Raw genomic sequence first — 18,334 nt, 5'->3', positions numbered from 1 at the left:
GTTGTAAAATTGCCACCTTCAAGTCTGTCGTTGAGTGGTTAGAGAGGTTGAAGTGTTCTCCCACTGGTTTTTGAATGTTATGATTCCTGATGTCAGATTTGTGTCCATTTATTCTTTTGCATAGAGACTGTCTGGTTTGGCCAATGTATATGGCAGAGGGGCATTGCTCTCACAGGATGGCATATATCACATTGGTAGATGTGCAGGTGAATGAGTCCCTGATGGCGCGGCTAATGTGATTAGGTCCTATGATGGTGTCACTTGAATAGATATGTGGACAGAGTTGGCATTGGGCTTTGTTGCAAGGATAGATTCCTGGGTTAGTGTTTGTTGTATGGTGTGCGGTTGCTGGTGAGTATTTGCTTCAGGTTGGGGGGCTGTCTGTAAGCGAGGACTGGTCTGTCTCCCAAGATCTGTGAGAGTGAGGGATCATCTTTCAGGATAGGTTGTAGATCTTTGATGATGCACTGGAGAGGTTTTAGTTGGGGGCTGAAGGTGACGGCTAGTGGCGTTCTGTTATTTTCTTTGTTGTGCCTGTCCTGTAGTAGGTGACTTCTGGGTACTTTTCTGGCTCTGTCAATCTGTTTCTTCACTTCAGCAGATTGGTATTGTAGTTTTAAGAATGCTTGATAGAGACAAACACCTACAAGATCTCTGTCTGAGGGATTGCAGCAAATGGGGTTGTATCTTAGAGCTTGGCTGTAGACAATGGATCGTGTGGTGTGTCCTGGATGGAAGCTGGAGGCAAGTAGGTAAGTATAGCGGTCGGTAGGTTTCTGATATAGGGTGGTGTTATGTGACCATCACTTATTAGCACAGTAGTGTCTAGGAAATGGACCACTTTTGTGGATTGGTCTAGGCTGAGGTTGATGGTGGGATCGAAATTGTTAAAATCATGGTGGAATTCTTCGAGGGCTTTTTTTCCATGGGTCCAGATGGTTCAGCAGTGAAATGCTTGCTAACTTTAGGCATTGAATACCACTGTATGTGTAGGTACCTTCTTCTGAATGACTGAATAGGACTACTATTATGCTTAAAGGTAAACATATCCTTAAGTGTTATGCTGAACTGGGGCCAAAGTGTACTTGAAATTTAGTTTCTTTTGTATGTGTCCAATGTCCCCTGTTTAAGAATTCTAAAGTTGAGGAGAGACTCAATTAGTTGATGATGGGTGTTTCTTTTTTCTGGATTAAAGTCTACATGTAAGATCCAGAGAACTAATCTAAATTCAATCTTGGATCTCAAAATTGGGGGCCGGGGGGAATAACCACACAAACACATACATACCCTAAATACAGTTCTGATTTTACTGTGGCCCACAACTTTTGTTGTTTCTTGTTTATATTGCAATGAAAACAAAACATCTTACTTCAGTAAGAAGAGCAAATTATCATTCTAGCCATTGGAACTATGCATCTTTTAGTAAGATATCTTCAATTCTTGATTCCACTTCCCAGGTCGGTAAGAGGCTGGACACTGTACAGGTATTTCTTACTTCTTTATAGCAAGGTCTCATAGTGGCACAGGAGGTGGTGTGTCTAGCAGCACATATCAGCACAGAAACAAAGGACCAACATGCCTATCCTTCAGGTCAGAGGTTAGGTACCACAGTGCAGTTGCTGCGGGTGAACAGAAGGTGGGACATAAAACGCCAAAGAGAAAGTGGTAGGCAAGTATATCCCATTCTTCTCCAGCCTAGACCAGAAAGTCTTTTTTTAAAGAACCAGGGGAGCAAAGAGTTCATTCAGAAAAAAGCCTACTGTCAAAGGGGCTAAAGTATTAAATCAGTGGCTTAAAATATTGTAAAGTACTATTGCTGCTAGATGTTTAGTAATTTTTGGGCCACTTAGTCACAGATTTGATCACAATATTTAAATTCAGGATAAAAGATGGTTCATTGAAGCTCCAAAGCGCCATCCACAACCCACGACACTGACGTTTTATTTTATTTATATTAGTGTGCAGATCTTTATAATATCCTCACCCCTCTTCTTTTGCGTGTTTTTTGATCAGCAGTGAAATACTTAAAGATGGTATTTAAATAACTCTGAAGACCAATGGTGGTGAACACATCATTGCGATTAATGGGAACAATCCTCACTTCTCACAGAGCTATTGTTTCATCTTGTCTTCCCACTCAGGCAAAACTCACAATATTAATTTATATCAACTTTATATTTTGAACTTTGCAGCCATAATGGCTAGCAACAATTTTTTTTAGAAATGTTAGATTCTGAAGCAAAAGGTGGAAACCAGCACAGAAAGGTGCAAACTAGATCAGTCACCACAAAGTGGCTCTGTTAAATCTTCTGGGCTCCGCTAAACCTGCTGAGGCAAAATAGTTTGATGTATCAGTTATCATATCCACTTTGGAGCCTTGCCAGGAGGACTTAGGTAAACCTAAGAAGGAAAGGAAAGTAGAAGCTTGCTTTGACCTCTTGTAGGAGCTCTCCATCTCTACTGTGACTTCTTGCTCTCTGCCCTTCCTACTCAGTTCTGGGGGTACTACTCCTTCATAGTTTGGAACATGCACAAGTAGTCGCTGCTCACAACAGTCAACTGGCTACAAACTTTTTTTGAGCAGTGCTTCTCCTGGAACTGAAGAGAGATATGGTGAGAGTCCTTTGGAAAACCAAGCAGTCATAAAGATAGGGAGTTGGATGACTCTTCACATACAGCATCTGTCCAAAGCACCTCAATCTAGCACCCATAGCAGTAGCATCATGTGTGCCTCCAATTTCATTCTACCCGCAGTAACATCTACTTGGCTGCTGCTTAGTTTACCCCAATCCCACAATCCTCTGCAGCCAGAGAAGATAGTGGAACATGATTGCAAAGGATTGGAATCTTTGAGAGAAGAAAGGTTTCAGAGTGGTAGCCGTGTTAGTCTGTATCAGCAAAAAGAACAAGGAGTTCTTGTGGCACCTTAAAGACAAATACATTTATTCGTCTCTAAGGTGCCACAAGTACTCCTCGTTCTTTTTTTGAGATTGAGAGAGGAAAGAGCAGCTGCTTTTGGGTTGTGGGAGGAGAAAGATTTAATGAGTTTGGTAGCCAGGAACTTCTTTAGTTCTTTGCTACTGGGTTGTTTTATGGCTTTGAAGAAGTGACCTTACTCTCAGTTCCCCGTTTGTAAAATAAAGATACTTTCACCATTCCTTGGAAGTAATTGAATGAGGATTAGTTAGTTTGTACTGGATCTTGAAGAGATTGTTAGCCAATATACATATGTAAGGCATAGTATAACCAAATTAATCGGTATGATATGCATAGACATTAGGAAGTTATGTTGTCTGAATGTATTACACTCTTCCTATGATTCCATTCACTCACAGCCGGGATCCCACAACGTTGCAAAGCTGAAGTCAGGTTTGGCATTAAAAAATAGGAAACTTGTCAAAACAAAGATACATTAATATTGTGTACCAAGTACTGTTAGGGAGAACTTTCGTGACTCCTCAACACTTGGAATTTAGTATTCAAAAAGAGATATGGGAAAGTATAGGAACATACCAAGGTCAAAGGTGGCACAGACCAGAGGGTTAAACTTAGGCCACGTCTACACTACCACTTTTGTCGGTATAACTTATGTCACTCAGGGATGTGGAAAAAAACGTCCCTGAGCGACGTAAGTTACACCGACAGAAGCACCGGTGTGGTCAGAGGGAGAGATTCACGCGCAGACATAGCTACTGCTGCTCGTGGAGATGGTTTTATTATGTCGACGGGAGAGCTCTCTCCTTCCGACATAGAGCGGCTACACAAGCGATCTTACAGCTGCATGAGTACAGCTGTGCCACTGCAAGCTCATTAGTGTAGATACAGCCTTAAAGTTTAAGTGATGTGTAAAGAGTTGTGTAGCTTATAAAATCATACTATAAATACAACTAGTTGAAATGTGTATCTTTGAAGCATACCTCCTATGTAAGGAGAACATTCTGTGAGATAAGAATTGCTTCCCAGAAGGAGGGTACATATGTCTCTTTTTCGTATTGTTCTGTTTTGTCTTTAGACAATAAATGTGGCTAAATTGGGCCTCTTGAACATTTTTAATACTGAACCATGAGTATAGTCAAACAAATGGCTACCGTTTTAGTCAGTAACGTATTATATAAGTGTTTATTATTTTACTGAGTGTCAGAGGGGTAGCCGTGTTAGTCTGTATCCACAAAAACAATGAGGAGACTAACAGATTTATTTGAGCATAAGCTTTCATGGGTAAAAAACCCACTTCTTCAGATGCATGGAGTCTTTAAGGTGCCACTGTACTCCTAATTATTTTACCGGTTTCTGTTGTAATTCACTTGAACGTTTGGGCCTCATCCACACTGAACAGCCATAATCTAGGTCTTCACTAGGAAAAATGAGTCTTTTTAACCCATGTTAAAATCCTAGTGAAGGTAAGAGAGTTAGTTTTAACCAATTTTAGCTGGTTGATGTAAACACTAGGGGCTTAGCTTAACCTGCTAAAACACGTGAATACTACAGACTACCTATTCTATGCTAAGACTTTACCTTGTGGTCATTACAATGGGTTAGCTAAAACATGGTAAGAACATGGTAAGTGTGAACAAGCCTTTCCTGATGCAGTGTACAATTGCCCTCTGATTGCCCATGCTTAATTACAGAAGCTTGTAAATGGTCCTTGCTATTGGCAGGCTTTAAAGTCAACGCCCCTTTAAGGCATATTGTGCTGGAATAGGAGACTGGGAATGAAGTATAAGGTATGTTAGGTGATAGAGTATCTATGCAGGGAAATTTACCAACATAACTATAGCAATATAATTATAGTGCTATATTTGTACGGATATAACTGTGTATGTAGCCACTCTTATTCCAGAATAAGAGTACCTTTTTGCAGTTAAGCTTCTGCTGGCAATTTTATAACTATACCATAAAAACATAAACATAGGAACGGCCGTACTGGGTCAGATCAAAGGTCCATCTAGCCCAGTATCTGTCTACCGACAGTGGCGAATGCCAGGTGCCCCAGAGGGAGTGAAGCTAACAGGCAATGATCAAGTCATCTCTCTCCTGCCATCCATCTCCATCCTCTGATGAACAGAGGCTAGGGACGCCAATTCTTTACCCTTCCTGGCTAATAGCCATTTATGGTCTTAGCCACCATGAATTTATCCAGTTCCCTTTTAAACATTGTTATAGTCCCAGCCTTCACAACCTCCTCAGGTAAGGAGTTCCACAAATTGACTGTGCGCTGTGTGAAGAACAACTTCCTTTTATTTGTTTTAAACCTGCTACCTATTAATTTCATTTGGTGACCCCTAGTTCTTGTATTGTGGGAATAAGTAAATAACTTTTCCTTATCCACTTTCTCTACATCACTCATGATTTTATTTACCTCTATCATATCCCCCCTTAGTCTCCTCTTTTCCAAGCTGAAGAGGCCTAGCCTCTTTAATCTTTCCTCATATGGGACCCTCTGCAAACCCCTAATCATTTTAGCTGCCCTTTTCTGAACCTTTTCTAGTGGTAGAATATCTTTTTTGAGGTGAGGAGACCACATCTGTACACAGTATTCGAGATGTGGGCGTACCATGGATTTATATAAGGGCAATAATATATTCTCAGTCTTATTCTCTATCCCCTTTTTAATGATTCCTAACATCTTGTTTGCTTTTTTGACCGCCTCTGCACACTGCGTGGACATCTTCAGAGAAGTATCCACGATGACGCCAAGATCTTTTTCCTGACTCGTTGTAGCTAAATTAGCCCCCATCATATTGTATGTATAGTTGGGGTTATTTTTTCCAATGTGCATCACTTTACATTTATCCACATTAAATTTAATTTGCCATTTTGTTGCCCAATCACTTAATTTTGTGAGATCTTTTTGAAGTTCTTCACAATGTGCTTTGGTCTTAACTATCTTGAGTCGTTTAGTATCATCTGCAAACTTTGCCACCTCACGGTTTACCCCTTTCTCCAGATGATTTATGAATAAATTGAATAGGATTGGTCCTAGGACTGACCCTTGGGGAACACCACTAGTTACCCCTCTCCATTCTGAGAATTTACCATTAATTCCTACCCTTTGTTCCCTGTCTTTTAGCCAGTTCTCAGTCCATGAAAGGACCTTCCCTTTTATCCCATGACAGCTTAATTTATGTAAGAGCCGTTGGTGAGGGACCTTGTCAAAGGCTTTCTGGAAATCTAAGTACACTATGTCCACTGGATCCCCCTTGTCCACATGTTTGTTGGCCCCTTCAAAGAACTCTGATAGATTAGTAAGACACGATTTCCCTTTACAGAAACCATGTTGACTATTGCTTTTCTGTGTGTCTGACAATTTTATTCTTGACTATTGTTTCGACTAATTTGCCCGGTACCGACGTTAGACTTACTGGTCTGTAATTGCCAGGATCACCTCTAGAGCCCTTTTTAAATATTGGCATTACATTAGCTAACTTCCAGTCATTGGGTACCGAAGCCGATTTAAAGGTCAGGTTACAAACCTTAGTTAATAGTTCCGCAACTTGATATTTGAGTTCTTTCAGAACCCTTGAGTGAATGCCATCTGGTCCCAATGACTTGTTAATGTTGAGTTTATCAATTAATTCCAAAACCTCCTCTAGTGACACTTCAATCTGTGACAGTTCCTCAGATTTGTCACCTACAAAAGGCAGTTCAGGTTTGGGAATCTCCCTAACATCCTCAGCCGTGAAGACTGAAGCAAAGAATCCATTTAGTTTCTCCGCAATGACTTTATCGTCTTTAAGTGCACCTTTTGTATTCTGATCGTCAAGAGGCCCCACTGGTTGTTTAGCAGGCTTCCTGCCTCTGATGTACTTAAAAAACATTTTGTTATTACCTTTGGAGTTTTTGGCTAGCCGTTCTTCAAACTCCTCTTTGGCTTTTCTTATTACACTCTTGCACTTAAGCTGGCAGTGTTTGTGCTCCTTTCTATTTGCCTCACTAGGATTTGACTTCCACTTTTTACCAGAATTACTAAAGACAAGCTCATATAGAGTTAATAGCTTTGCTTTTATATTTTGGCAGTCTGGTTAACAGGACAGCAAGATTATTACTTTGCAACAGAAAATGCTACAATTCAGAGTGTTTTTTTTAAAGGAAGACTTGGATTCTGCATGCTGTAAAAAAAAAAAAAATTAGATACTAAAATAACAGGGAATTGTTTGTTCTGTGTTGGTCCCAGGATATTGAAGAGAAAAGATAGATGAAGTAATATCTTTTATTGGACCAACTTCTGTTGGTGAGAGAAACAAGCTTTCAAGCTTACAAAGAGTTCTTCAGATCTTGGAAACTAACTCAAGATATTACCTCACCCACCTTGTGTCTCTAGTGTTCCTGATTATGACAGTTGGCAGCTTTGACACTGAAGGGAGTAGAACAATTCATTATCAGTCTTAAAAACCTGACTAGATCTCATCTGTAATGGCAAAGCCAAACAATGTTAACCAGTTTGGGGCCCTGCTATGTCTGTTTTTTCAGATTGGACCTTTTAAACAAATGCATTCTGTGACCTGCTTTATTGTCTGTTTACTCTAGAGGGCAATAGAGTACAAGAAGTAAAGGCCATAATGACCATCTTTTGTAACATTCAAGTGGTTTGCACATTCTAAATATAATCTACTAGTTGTCATAGTAATGCTATGATGACATTATAGTTATACTAGTCTCTTATGGCGTGTTAGTATTATGACTTAAAGGAAAACTCAACCTCTTCAACTCGGCCTAGCAATGTGAAAGCTTAGAGGGTGATGAAGTGCAACTCAACATGAGCAAACTGAAAAGCATGTGAAAATAATATTTTAAATTATAATTGGCATGTGTGAGTCATATGCTGGGTGGAGCCAAATTGCTGAAAAGTTATATCATTTGTAGGAGACCAGTATAAGAGGAGGTTAATATCTTCAGTGCTGGATTAACAATTGGACAAAACTTTAATAGTTAATCAGAATGTTTAGCTTATAAACTCTGAATATGTTACATTGTTTTTCATCCAGTTTCGATATTGGTTTAACTGTTTAAAAAAAAAACTCAACTAAATCAACTAACTAAGCACTGCTTAATTTCTACCATTAAGGTTTCCTGATTCTTAAGTCAGTATTGAAGTAAACTGATAATGGGTATACCATATTTTAGTGTCCACCTATATTCTGCAGATACAACCATTTTGGGGGATCTCTTGTTCCCAGCACAGTTGCAACACAGTTGTCATTCAGGCTCCGATAATATCAAACTGTCCAAATACCTTGGCTTGTGCTGTTTCTCCCATTTCCAAAAGCATCTCTTTTTAAACTGTCCACTGCCAGCATTAGGAACAGAAATGTGAATTGTATTTTTAAGAGAAACCAAACATGGCTGTGGGAAGCATTGGCAGCGTTTCTTAAGACATTTTAAAGTGACAGTCAGGTGAGGGGAAGAAAATGGAAGGAGTGTACTCTAAATATTATGTTGTAACCCATTAGAATAAATACCCTATGCCACATGAACAGAATAGGTAGCTGATGGATATATATTCAGGTTTTAATACATTAAACAGCAGAAGAGGGAATACAATACATCCTGAAGCCTAATACATGTGGTGTTCACAACATAACTAAAATGTCATTCCTTAGATGTCACAAAGCCCAACAACCAAACAAAATAAGCATCTTGAAAGAGCTTTTTCGTGGAAAGTTTATCACAGGAGTCTTACTGGAATAAAATGAAATGTTGGAGTAAAGTCAATATTACATTGTTATCTTCCTTTGTTATAAAATGATACACAATGATGAAATCCAGTTGCGTGTTAGCCGATGAACTATGGCAGTATTTCATGCCAACCAACACCTTGACATTTTAGTTGCTTGCAAGCCTGAGCAGAGTATGGTAATTTTATGCTAACTAATGTTTCTTACAACTAAAAGAAGGAGGAAGTAGTGAAGGACTCAAACCCAGAGAATGTTTGCACTTCTGAAAATAATTACTATAACAATCTGGCTGCATTGCAAGCAAACAACTTGTAGAACTGATTTGGCATCAGTTCTACAATAAGTTAACATTACAATTTATTCACAATCTCCTCAACTGCACTATTCTAAAATATCTTCACTACTCGTCTTGTTTTACATCTTTAAGTTTTATCTGCCCACTATTATAAGTCACACTTCCTCTGAAATTCATGACTGAATTTGAATTGTTTTAAGCAGTGTTAAGTAGTAAAAAATCTGGGTGTGTTTTATAAATAAACTAAAGAATGGTTCCTCTTCAAATGTTTCTGCATATTTCCACTTATAGGTGCTGTGCCACCTTGTACTGTCTTACAGTAAAAACCTCTTTTAGCAGCATCAATCAGAGCACTACCATGCCCTCTCACCGTTCATCATCATGACACACTGAGAGCGAGGCTATAAAGGGGGTGGAACTCCCTCACTGCCCTTGTTTCTTCCATCTGCGTGCCTGGGCAGATGTGAACTGCTCTGGTTTCTTTGGAGTCTCTTTTCTACTTAGAAATAGTGTTAGCTCATTTTCAGTACAGTTAGTTCATGAATTCAGATTTCTCCTGGCTTCGGATTATGGAGGAACTGAGAAAACAGAAGAAGCTGGATTCAAGAAGTGCGCTTCTTGCCTGGCTGTCTTCTCTGCATCTGACAACCATATGTGGTACCTCAAGTACCTGGGAGAAAAATGCTCTGGGTGTTCTATTTGCTAAACTTGCACAGCCAGGATAGGGAGATTCACTTGCTGCTCCTCCTCCTGAAAGAAGCCCTCATAGCTAGACCATCTAGACCTGGTCAGGACTCAGATGCTAGGTATAAGAGACCAGTCTGTCTGCCACTGTGGCTGCCAATGGCTCCAAACAACTGAAGGGTTCCAAGAAGCCACTACACCTGTTGGTGTTGGACTTGGTTCCTGCGACTCACTCAGTCAGTCCTCTGAGGATCCGGATGTTTAAATGGAGGCCCATGTGGTCAGATCCAACTGTTTCATTTCTGGAAGAGAGGTTGAGAGATAGTTCAGCACTGATGCCATACCATGTTCCTCCCGCCTATTCAACCCACATGGAATCCCTGCAGCTGCAGGACCATTACCAGTTCTGACTTCCATTTCCAGTGCTAGGAAGATGGAATTGCTCAGTGGGTCAGAATCTCAGTTCCTTCTGTCATAGCATAGAAGAAAAGGAGACTCAGAGCCAAAATGCCAATATTAGTAGTGCCATTTCCCATGCATCAGACCTGTCAGATCCATCTGATTCTGACAAAACTGCTACAGTTCCAAAGCAGAGGTCCATTCCCTCTTCAGTTACAAGAGATACAGACCTGTGTCTAATGTTGTATTGTGATTCTTGGATCTTCTTTCAGTTCCGGGGTCAGTTCTGAAGAGCTCTGTCACTGTGACAGACAGGGTTCACCTTCCAGCTCTGATTTCATCATTTCTGGATGAGAAGATTAGGGTTTCCAAAAGGAGACATAGTTACCCAGTTCTGAGTTTGTCTTCCTTGTCCCATGCTAAGAATAGGCCACAATACATCCAGGGGTTTTCCCCTGGACCACCCTTTGCTGCTTCTGCCTTGGATACCTACTGGGTCTCCATAAAGAGCTGGATCTCCATTCTTCCCTTTGGATCCACTGTTATATTCTGTTTCGGATGTACAGTGGTAACTGTAGCAAGAGGAAGATGGAGGGAGAACTCAGAAACCTGTGGCTTGCTTTATACTACCATATGGCCTGCCTCCTGCAGGCACCAAATCCCGCTTACTGGAGTAACTGGCAATCATGGGACCTAAGGCCTTATTGGGGATGGGGTTTGGCCAATACTGGGTTTAAATAAATACATTTGAAAGTTTTTTGGTTCTGCTTTTTATCTCTGGCCACCATAACCCCTTTGCTGTCAGTTATGGATTGGTTTGCAACTGTTGATCTAAATAATGCATATTTTCATATCTCATTCATCAAAATCATCACAAGTATCTTTGATTCATAGTGGCTTGTCGCCACTATCCATACATGGTGCTCCCATTTGGCCTTTCCACAGCACCCAGAATTTTTATAAACTGTCTCTGTGGTAGCAATCATCTGAGGAATCAGGGTATTTGTTTACTCTTATTTGGACAACTGGCTACTGGAGGCCCTCTTGCATGAGGAGCTGTTATACCATATCAGTTTCAAGGATAAAGTCTTTTCAGACCGTGGCTCCTTCTTAATTGCCCAGAGAAAATCCTCTGCCCCTCATAAAGGATTCTCTTGGTAGGTACCATCCTGGACTCTGTGGAAATCAGAGCTATTTTACCAGAGAACAGATTTATCAAGGTTAGTTAGTACCGTTACAGATTGACAGTGTCCCACCCAAAAGGTTTAAAATTCTTTCCGGGTTTCACAGTGGCCACTACTTACAAGTTCTATTTTGTGAAAAGCAGCGAAGAGTCCTGTGGCACCTTATAGACTAACAGATGTATTGGAGATGTATTTTGCGCATCTAAGGATGAGACGTTTACAACACTGGATGTCTCAGGTGTACAGGCCAAGTTAGAACAACCTTCAGTCATTGATCACCATACCTCAGAATGTCATAGTCTCCCTATGGAGATGGTCAGTCGGGGCAAATGTGCTCAGAGGTGCACAATTCAGTCCATCCTGGACAGTGACTTCAGACACATCAGCAACAGGTTAAGGAGGACATCTGAATCATTTGACAGTTCGAGGGCACTGGCCCCCTCAGGAGGGATCCCTGCATATCACTGTACTGGAATTAAGACCTGTTCATCTGGTTCTCAAATCATTCCTCCCTTACCTGCAAGGGAGTGTTGTACAGGTGATGACAGACAATACATCAGCGATGTATTACATCAACAAGCCGTGGCAGAGATCATCCTTGAATTGAGGGATTGCCGATGATGATGATGATATCAACAAGCAGGGGTGGCCCACTCTGCTCTTCTGTTCACAGAAGCAGTAAGTCTATGGATTAGTGTGTTTGTCACGACATTTTATCCTGTGGCCCTGCACCTAGCAGGAGAAAACAATATGTTCATGGACTATCTTAGCAGAGACAGCTCTCAGATGCACAAATGGGCTGTAAAGGATTAGTTGGTTCAGACTATATTCTCCATCTGAGGTCAGTCAAAGGTTGACTTATTCACAGTAAGGATCAGTAGAATATGTTGCCTCTCTCTGTTCCAGAGCAAGCAGAGACTGACAATCCCTGTCAGATGCCTTCCTTTTGCATTGGAGGAAGGGTTTGATGTGTGTGTTTCCTTTCTTCCCACTGATTTAAAAGATAGTAAGGACAGGGCAAGAATGATACTCATTGCCCCGACTTGGCCATATCAGCAGTGGTCATTACCAGTCTCCTTCAGCTGTCCAGCAGAGTCTTCACATATCTTCCCCTGCCCTCAGCTCTCCTGTCCAAGCCAGGAGGACAGGATCTTTCATATGGACCCACAGTCTTTAGCTGATGACATGAGTGATTGGACTTGAGCAGTCTGCTCTTGAGCAGTCACGTTCTTCAGCTGGGCAGGATGTACTAATTAACTCACAAAAGCAATCTACTAGAATCTGTTACCATCTAAAGTGGTCCAGATTTCAAACTTGGATGAAGGGACAATCTGGCTTTCCTGTATCTGCTTCCATTTCTTGTGTTTTCGAATACCTAATATGCTTAAAGCATGAGGAGGAGGAGGCTCAGACACAGACCAACAGATACTACTAGCAAGAATCTTCAGCTTTCTGGCACATGTAGCACATGGACCCCCCCAGTTGACTACAAATAGGGGGCATACATTTTGAAGAACTCCAGTTACTAGAAGAGACGAGAGGTAACCTTTCTTTTAAAAATACTTTCCCAGAGTTCTTAGTATAAAGATAAATGACTGACTTGGCAATTGAGCGGTAATAACATTCACTGATGTGGCAATTCAGAGTTCTTCTAGTCCCATACTGGGATGCTGCAAACTTGTGGAGAAGAGAGACCTCTTTACTGTCCAGTGGCACCATTTGGTAGACAGATGAAACAATGCATTATGGAGAGAGCAGAATCTAGCTTCTCTCAGGAACAAGGTCTGCATGAATGGTGTAAGATCTTCAAGGGTGATAGTTGGAGAGTAAAAAAGAATATTGATTCAGTGTACTGTCTCTGTAGATATTTTGGTTTAGTAAAGAGATTTATTTAGCTTTAACTGATCTAAAGCAAAGGTGCAGAAGGACAATTCCCTCTGTGGCAGAGTCTCCGAGATTCCCTTAATCACATAGTCCAGAGCTGTAGGACAGATGGCTGGAGGAATCTGGTAGGACAGAGAGGCTGGTGCCAGTCTTTCCTTATGTTAATTTAGTTTCTTTTTCATTCCCTTCAGAGGATGTAGTTCTTATTCTGAACTAATGAATATAATGGCTAAGATTCTGAGCATGCCGTAAATAGCTGTGGGGGAGAGTTCACTCCCAATGTTTGATATTTTGGGTTAATTCTCCAGAAGCAGAATTATTTCACCTTTTTTGGATGGACTGTCTCAACCTGCTAAATCAGCTGAACCAATGTCTGGGGGAAGCTGATAACCCTCTTAGGGGGAGCTGGTAAAGTTTTCCTGTGATCCATATGCATCCACCTGTGATTTCTCTGGTGCTGGAGTCCCCAGTTCAATTCTCTGAGGGAGGTATAGTGCATTAAACAACTTCTGATAGGGAGAGAAAGAGGATGCATGCATTAGGAAGAAAATAATTTTCATCTACCACTTTTGGAATGAGAATCATGAAATATCAGGAAGTTATGGCATGATACTGCCATCTCCTATGAAACCAGTTATCATTGTTTATTAATAGTATTATGGATGACCAGAATAATTCTATTCAAAGTACTTTCTAATGTTAAAAAAAAAAAAAAAAAAAAAGGATGGGGCTCTCCGTCCAATATTGGATCAGAGGAACTGAATTTTTCCATAAAGAGGTTCCACTTCCACTTGCTGTCTCTAGAATCTGTAATTCCTTCTCTTACACAACAGGACTGGTTTGCAGCTGTTGATTTAAAGAATGTTTATTTTCACATATCCATAAGACCATCTCACTGCAAATATCTCCATTTCGTCATAGGAAAATATAATTTTCAATATAAGTTCTTCCCCTTCCGTCTATCTCTGGCCCTAAGTGTTTTTTAAAAAATGCCTGTTGGTGGTGGTGGTTGCCCACCTACCAGTGACTGGGTATTTTCATCTCCCCTTGTTTAGATTAGTTTATCAAAGTTCCATCAAAGAAGGCCCTCTCTATAGTCATGTCCAAGATCTGTATGCTTTTCAACAACTTAAGGCTCAGAATAAACTGGGAAAAATCATTACTAATACCCATTCAATGGATTCCTTTTACAGGCACCATCTTGGACTTAACAGTGGAGACAGATGCTTAAAGAAAAAATCAGCCATAAACCTTCTACATCTATTGCCAGAACAAATTATTTCTTTTTTTTGCATGGTTAATGGGTCTCATGGCTTCAGTAACAAATGTAGCTCCCTATGCTCATCTACAAATGAGTCATTTGCAATGTTGGATACTGAAAAAATTCAGGCCCAGCGCCAACAGTACACATAGGCTTCTGATTTGTTCCAAGAAGGATATACCTATCCCTGTTATGGTGGACCCATTACAACTTCTAAGCCTCATGAATACATAGCCCAACTAACGTAACAATTGTTTATGTAGGCCTTTTTTTATTGCCTGAATAAGAGCCAACCAAATTAGCAGAATGACTGAAATTGTTAATCCCGTCTAAATCTAAGGTACGCAGTTTTGACTCACATGGGTCGCTACAGGAAAAGTACAGATAAACTTATTGATTGATTAATATGAAATTAAGTTACTATTTTAGGCTACTTCGTTTGTCCTTGTCTACACTTGGAGTTAAACTGTGTTCAGAACTGATTCAGCTGCACCCCACTGATTCAGCTCCAACAGATCTGTTTTAATGTAGACAACATTTTAAACAGAATTTTAAGGTATAGCTTTCATAATTTTATGTATATGATTATATAATTCATCTACAGTCCTGCAGAATTTTCTTGAGTTTGGAGATTAATCATAAAAGGGAGTTCTCATGATAAAACTGTTTGCCACCAACGACATCAAGCATTCCAGAGGGGGCAAGAACCTAGGTTACTTGGTCGATCCCTGCCTTCTGCAGTGATATTCAGCCTCCCTTTCCACCAGTTCCACTGATCCCCAAAATCAAGAGACAGCTGTGAGATATATACAGTATATAACCTTTCACCTGTGACACATGCATTGCAAGCATGTATTTATGAGAAAAAGTTCAGTTTCATACTCTTTACTTAAGAAAATCTTTCAATGATTTGATTAGATTGAAGGAAATTGCCAAAAGACAGTGGAATTGGGTCTCACATTAAGGCCTGGAATATATTATGTTGCAAGATAGTTTGAGGCCATATTTTTAAATGATGCCGCTTCAGTGTTAAGTGCATGTGACTGCAGTTTACATAATGCTAAAATTGTTTTGCTTAAGACCATGATTTGTGTTGATTTATGTCCATTTACTTTTAAATTATTTTATAGAATGTAATTTTGTTTCTAATTTTCATAGATCATAAGCACACCACAAAGACTGACCAATTCAGGGAGCGTTCTGATTGGGAGTCCATACACCCCAGCACCAGCAATGGTCACTCAGACGCACATAACAGAAGCCACTGGCTGGATTCCAGGGTAAGAATTTGTTTTGTTTAAAGAAGTACTGGGCACTGGGGCAAACCTGTTTTGATTTTTCTTCTGTATACTCTTGCATGTATATCTTGGCTCAAATATCCTAGTTCCTACACAGTTCAAAGGGTGTGTGCTGTTAAGCATATTTTGTATTTTTAATGTCTATAGTACGTAAGTGTGTAACTACATGTACCAATGATTTCAGTCTGGGTTTATTTCACTACCTAATTTGTATATGGGTTTGTGGTGATGCTTATTTTCCGGTAGTAATGGAAAGAACTGAATGTATTTGCACAATTAAAACAAGTCCTTACTCTTCATAGATCCATACAAATTTACAGTATCCTTACTGTAAAGGATTACTGGTGTTTGCCAACAGTAGAAGGGTGGGTCAAACATGCCTTAACAGGCATTTTTTAAAAACAGGCCATTAAACTAGTGACAAACTCTAAATGTTGTTGATGGCTGTATTTTCATATTACTGATTCACAGTGTTGCAATATGTTGTTCTCACAGAGATCTGTGACTGAAGAGCAAGGTGCTTTTGAGTTTTGAGCTTTAAAATCTTTCAGGACCCGTTTATTTTTGTTTTATTTCAGCATTCCTGCACCTTAAGATATCATGGACAGATTTAATACAATGCTTTTGAAGATAACTTTTTATTTTCAAGTAAGACTTTAAGGACAAGTATACCCAGTAGCCCAACATCAACATATGTCCTTCCCTGCAAATACTATTACTCATTTAAAATAGATGTATGTATCTTTTGAATGTGTGACAAAGTTCCTCCTCTACCTTGGTGAGTCCTGCGCTTATTGGCAGATTTGCTCACCTCAGTGATCTTCCCCTCTGATGGAACCCACAGTCTGGGTCAACTCCTCCTGTGTCTGATCAGAAGTTGAGAGGTTTGGGGGGAATCCGGGCCTGCTCTCTACTCCGGGTTCCAGCCCAGGGCCCTGTGGATTGCAGCTGTCTATAGTGCCTCCTGTAACAGCTGCATGACAGCTACAACTCCCTGGGCTACTTCCCCATGGCCTCCTCAAAAAACACCTTCTTTATCCTCACCACAGGACCTTCCTCCTGTTGTCCGATAACGCTTGTACACCTTAGTCCTCCAGCAGCACACCCTCTCACTCTTAGCTCCTTGCGCCTCTTGCTCCCAGCTCCTCACACGCATACCACAAACTGAAGTGAGCTCCTTTTTAAACCCAGGTGCCCTGATTAGCCTGCCTTGATTGGCTGCAGGGGTTCTAATCAGCCTGTCTGCCTTAATTGGTTCTAGCAGGTTCCTGATTACTCTAGTGCAGCCCCTGCTCTGGTCACTCAGGGAACAGAAAATTACTCATCCAGTGACCAGTATATTTGCCCTCCACCAGACTCATGTACCCTACTGGTCTGAGTCTGTCACAAATCTGTAAGTGCTGAGATACTATGGTGATGGATGACTTTATAAAAACCTAGACAGACAGAAAAGGCACAGTCTGTGTAAGTGGCCGGACCATGCTACATCAACTATTAATGTTATTACTCTCTCAGTAATATTTTGCTGTTTCATCCAGGATTCTCAGATCGATTTTCAGTCATTAATTAAGTAATCCTCGGTTCTTCTTTGAGTGATTGCTCGTGTGTATTCCATGATAGGTGTGTGTGCTCGCCACATGCACCAGTGCCAGAAGCTTTTCCCCTAGGAGTACCTGGAGGGGAGAGCCCCAGCGACCCCTGGAGTGGCGCATCCATGGTGCAGTATAAGGGGCTCTGCTTGCTCCCCGCACCCTCAATCCCTTCTTCCTGCCAGTGAAAGTGCTTTGGAACTGCTCTGCTCCAGCTTTGCTATAGCTTGTCCCCAAAAGTGCCTGTTTAGTTCAGTGTATGGTACCTGTAGTTAGTTTAGTTTAGTTAGAGCGCCCGGGCCAGGGCATGTCCCATGCCCCAGGTTTCAAGTCGTGCAACACTTGTAGGCGATCTGTGCCACTGCGTGATCCGCACTCGGACTGTCTGCACTGTTTGAGGGAAACCCATGTCAGAGATCACTGCAAGATTTGCAAGTAATTTAAGCCCCGGAAAGAGAGATAGGGACATTAGGCTCCGGGCTATTCTGATGGAGTTGGCGCTGACCCCGGCTCTGGTGCGCCACTCCGAGTCAGCACCAGGCACCGCGGTGTCGGTGCGCAGCAACCCTTCAGCGCCATCGACCAGTCGGCACCACTCCCGATCCACAGGGCATGCCTAGGAAGGCTAGAAAGTGGCCTTCACCGTGGCACCAGAGTAAACCCAGGACAGAGGCTAGTCCCATGTTGGGCAGTCCTCGATCCACACCGGCCTCTAGGCTTCTGACTCATGTCGAGCAGAGTAGCCCGGCCCATGTGAAACAAGCCTCCCCGGATACCCTCCACACCGGAGGCCCTGCAGGCTGCCCGGGATGTTATGTCCGTGCCATTATGTCCATGCCAGTTCCAGGAGCACCGCTGATGTCAGCCCCATGCTCCAGAGGGAAGCCACCACTGGGATCTCAGCAGTTGCTCACAGCTTGGTGCCAGTCTCGGCTGAGGGAACGTTCCCAACGCCATTCACCTCCCAGCGGCCATTCAGGGCAAAGCCCACATGGATTGCCCTCAATGCCCACCAGACTGTCTGGTTGGGTTCTGTCCAACCGAGGCTCTTGGCACTGCTCTGCC

The 18,334-nt window shown here is 41.5% G+C and overlaps 1 protein-coding gene across 7 annotated transcripts in view; it reads left to right on the top strand.

Annotated features, from left to right (window-relative positions):
• TFDP2 (transcription factor Dp-2) overlaps positions 1-18,334 on the top strand; it is a 181,320-nt gene that overhangs the window by 104,342 nt on the left and 58,644 nt on the right. For all 7 annotated transcript variants that reach the window (XM_050966010.1, XM_050966009.1, XM_050966007.1 and 4 more), the window contains one exon: positions 15,541-15,662. In XM_050966010.1, the coding sequence (XP_050821967.1) occupies positions 15,541-15,662 (122 nt within the window). The remainder of the gene's footprint in view (positions 1-15,540; positions 15,663-18,334) is intronic.

This window comes from Gopherus flavomarginatus, chromosome 8 (genome assembly GCF_025201925.1).
Source record: "Gopherus flavomarginatus isolate rGopFla2 chromosome 8, rGopFla2.mat.asm, whole genome shotgun sequence".
Lineage (NCBI taxonomy): Eukaryota > Metazoa > Chordata > Testudines > Testudinidae > Gopherus > Gopherus flavomarginatus.
This window is presented reverse-complemented; position numbering and strand designations above follow the sequence as displayed.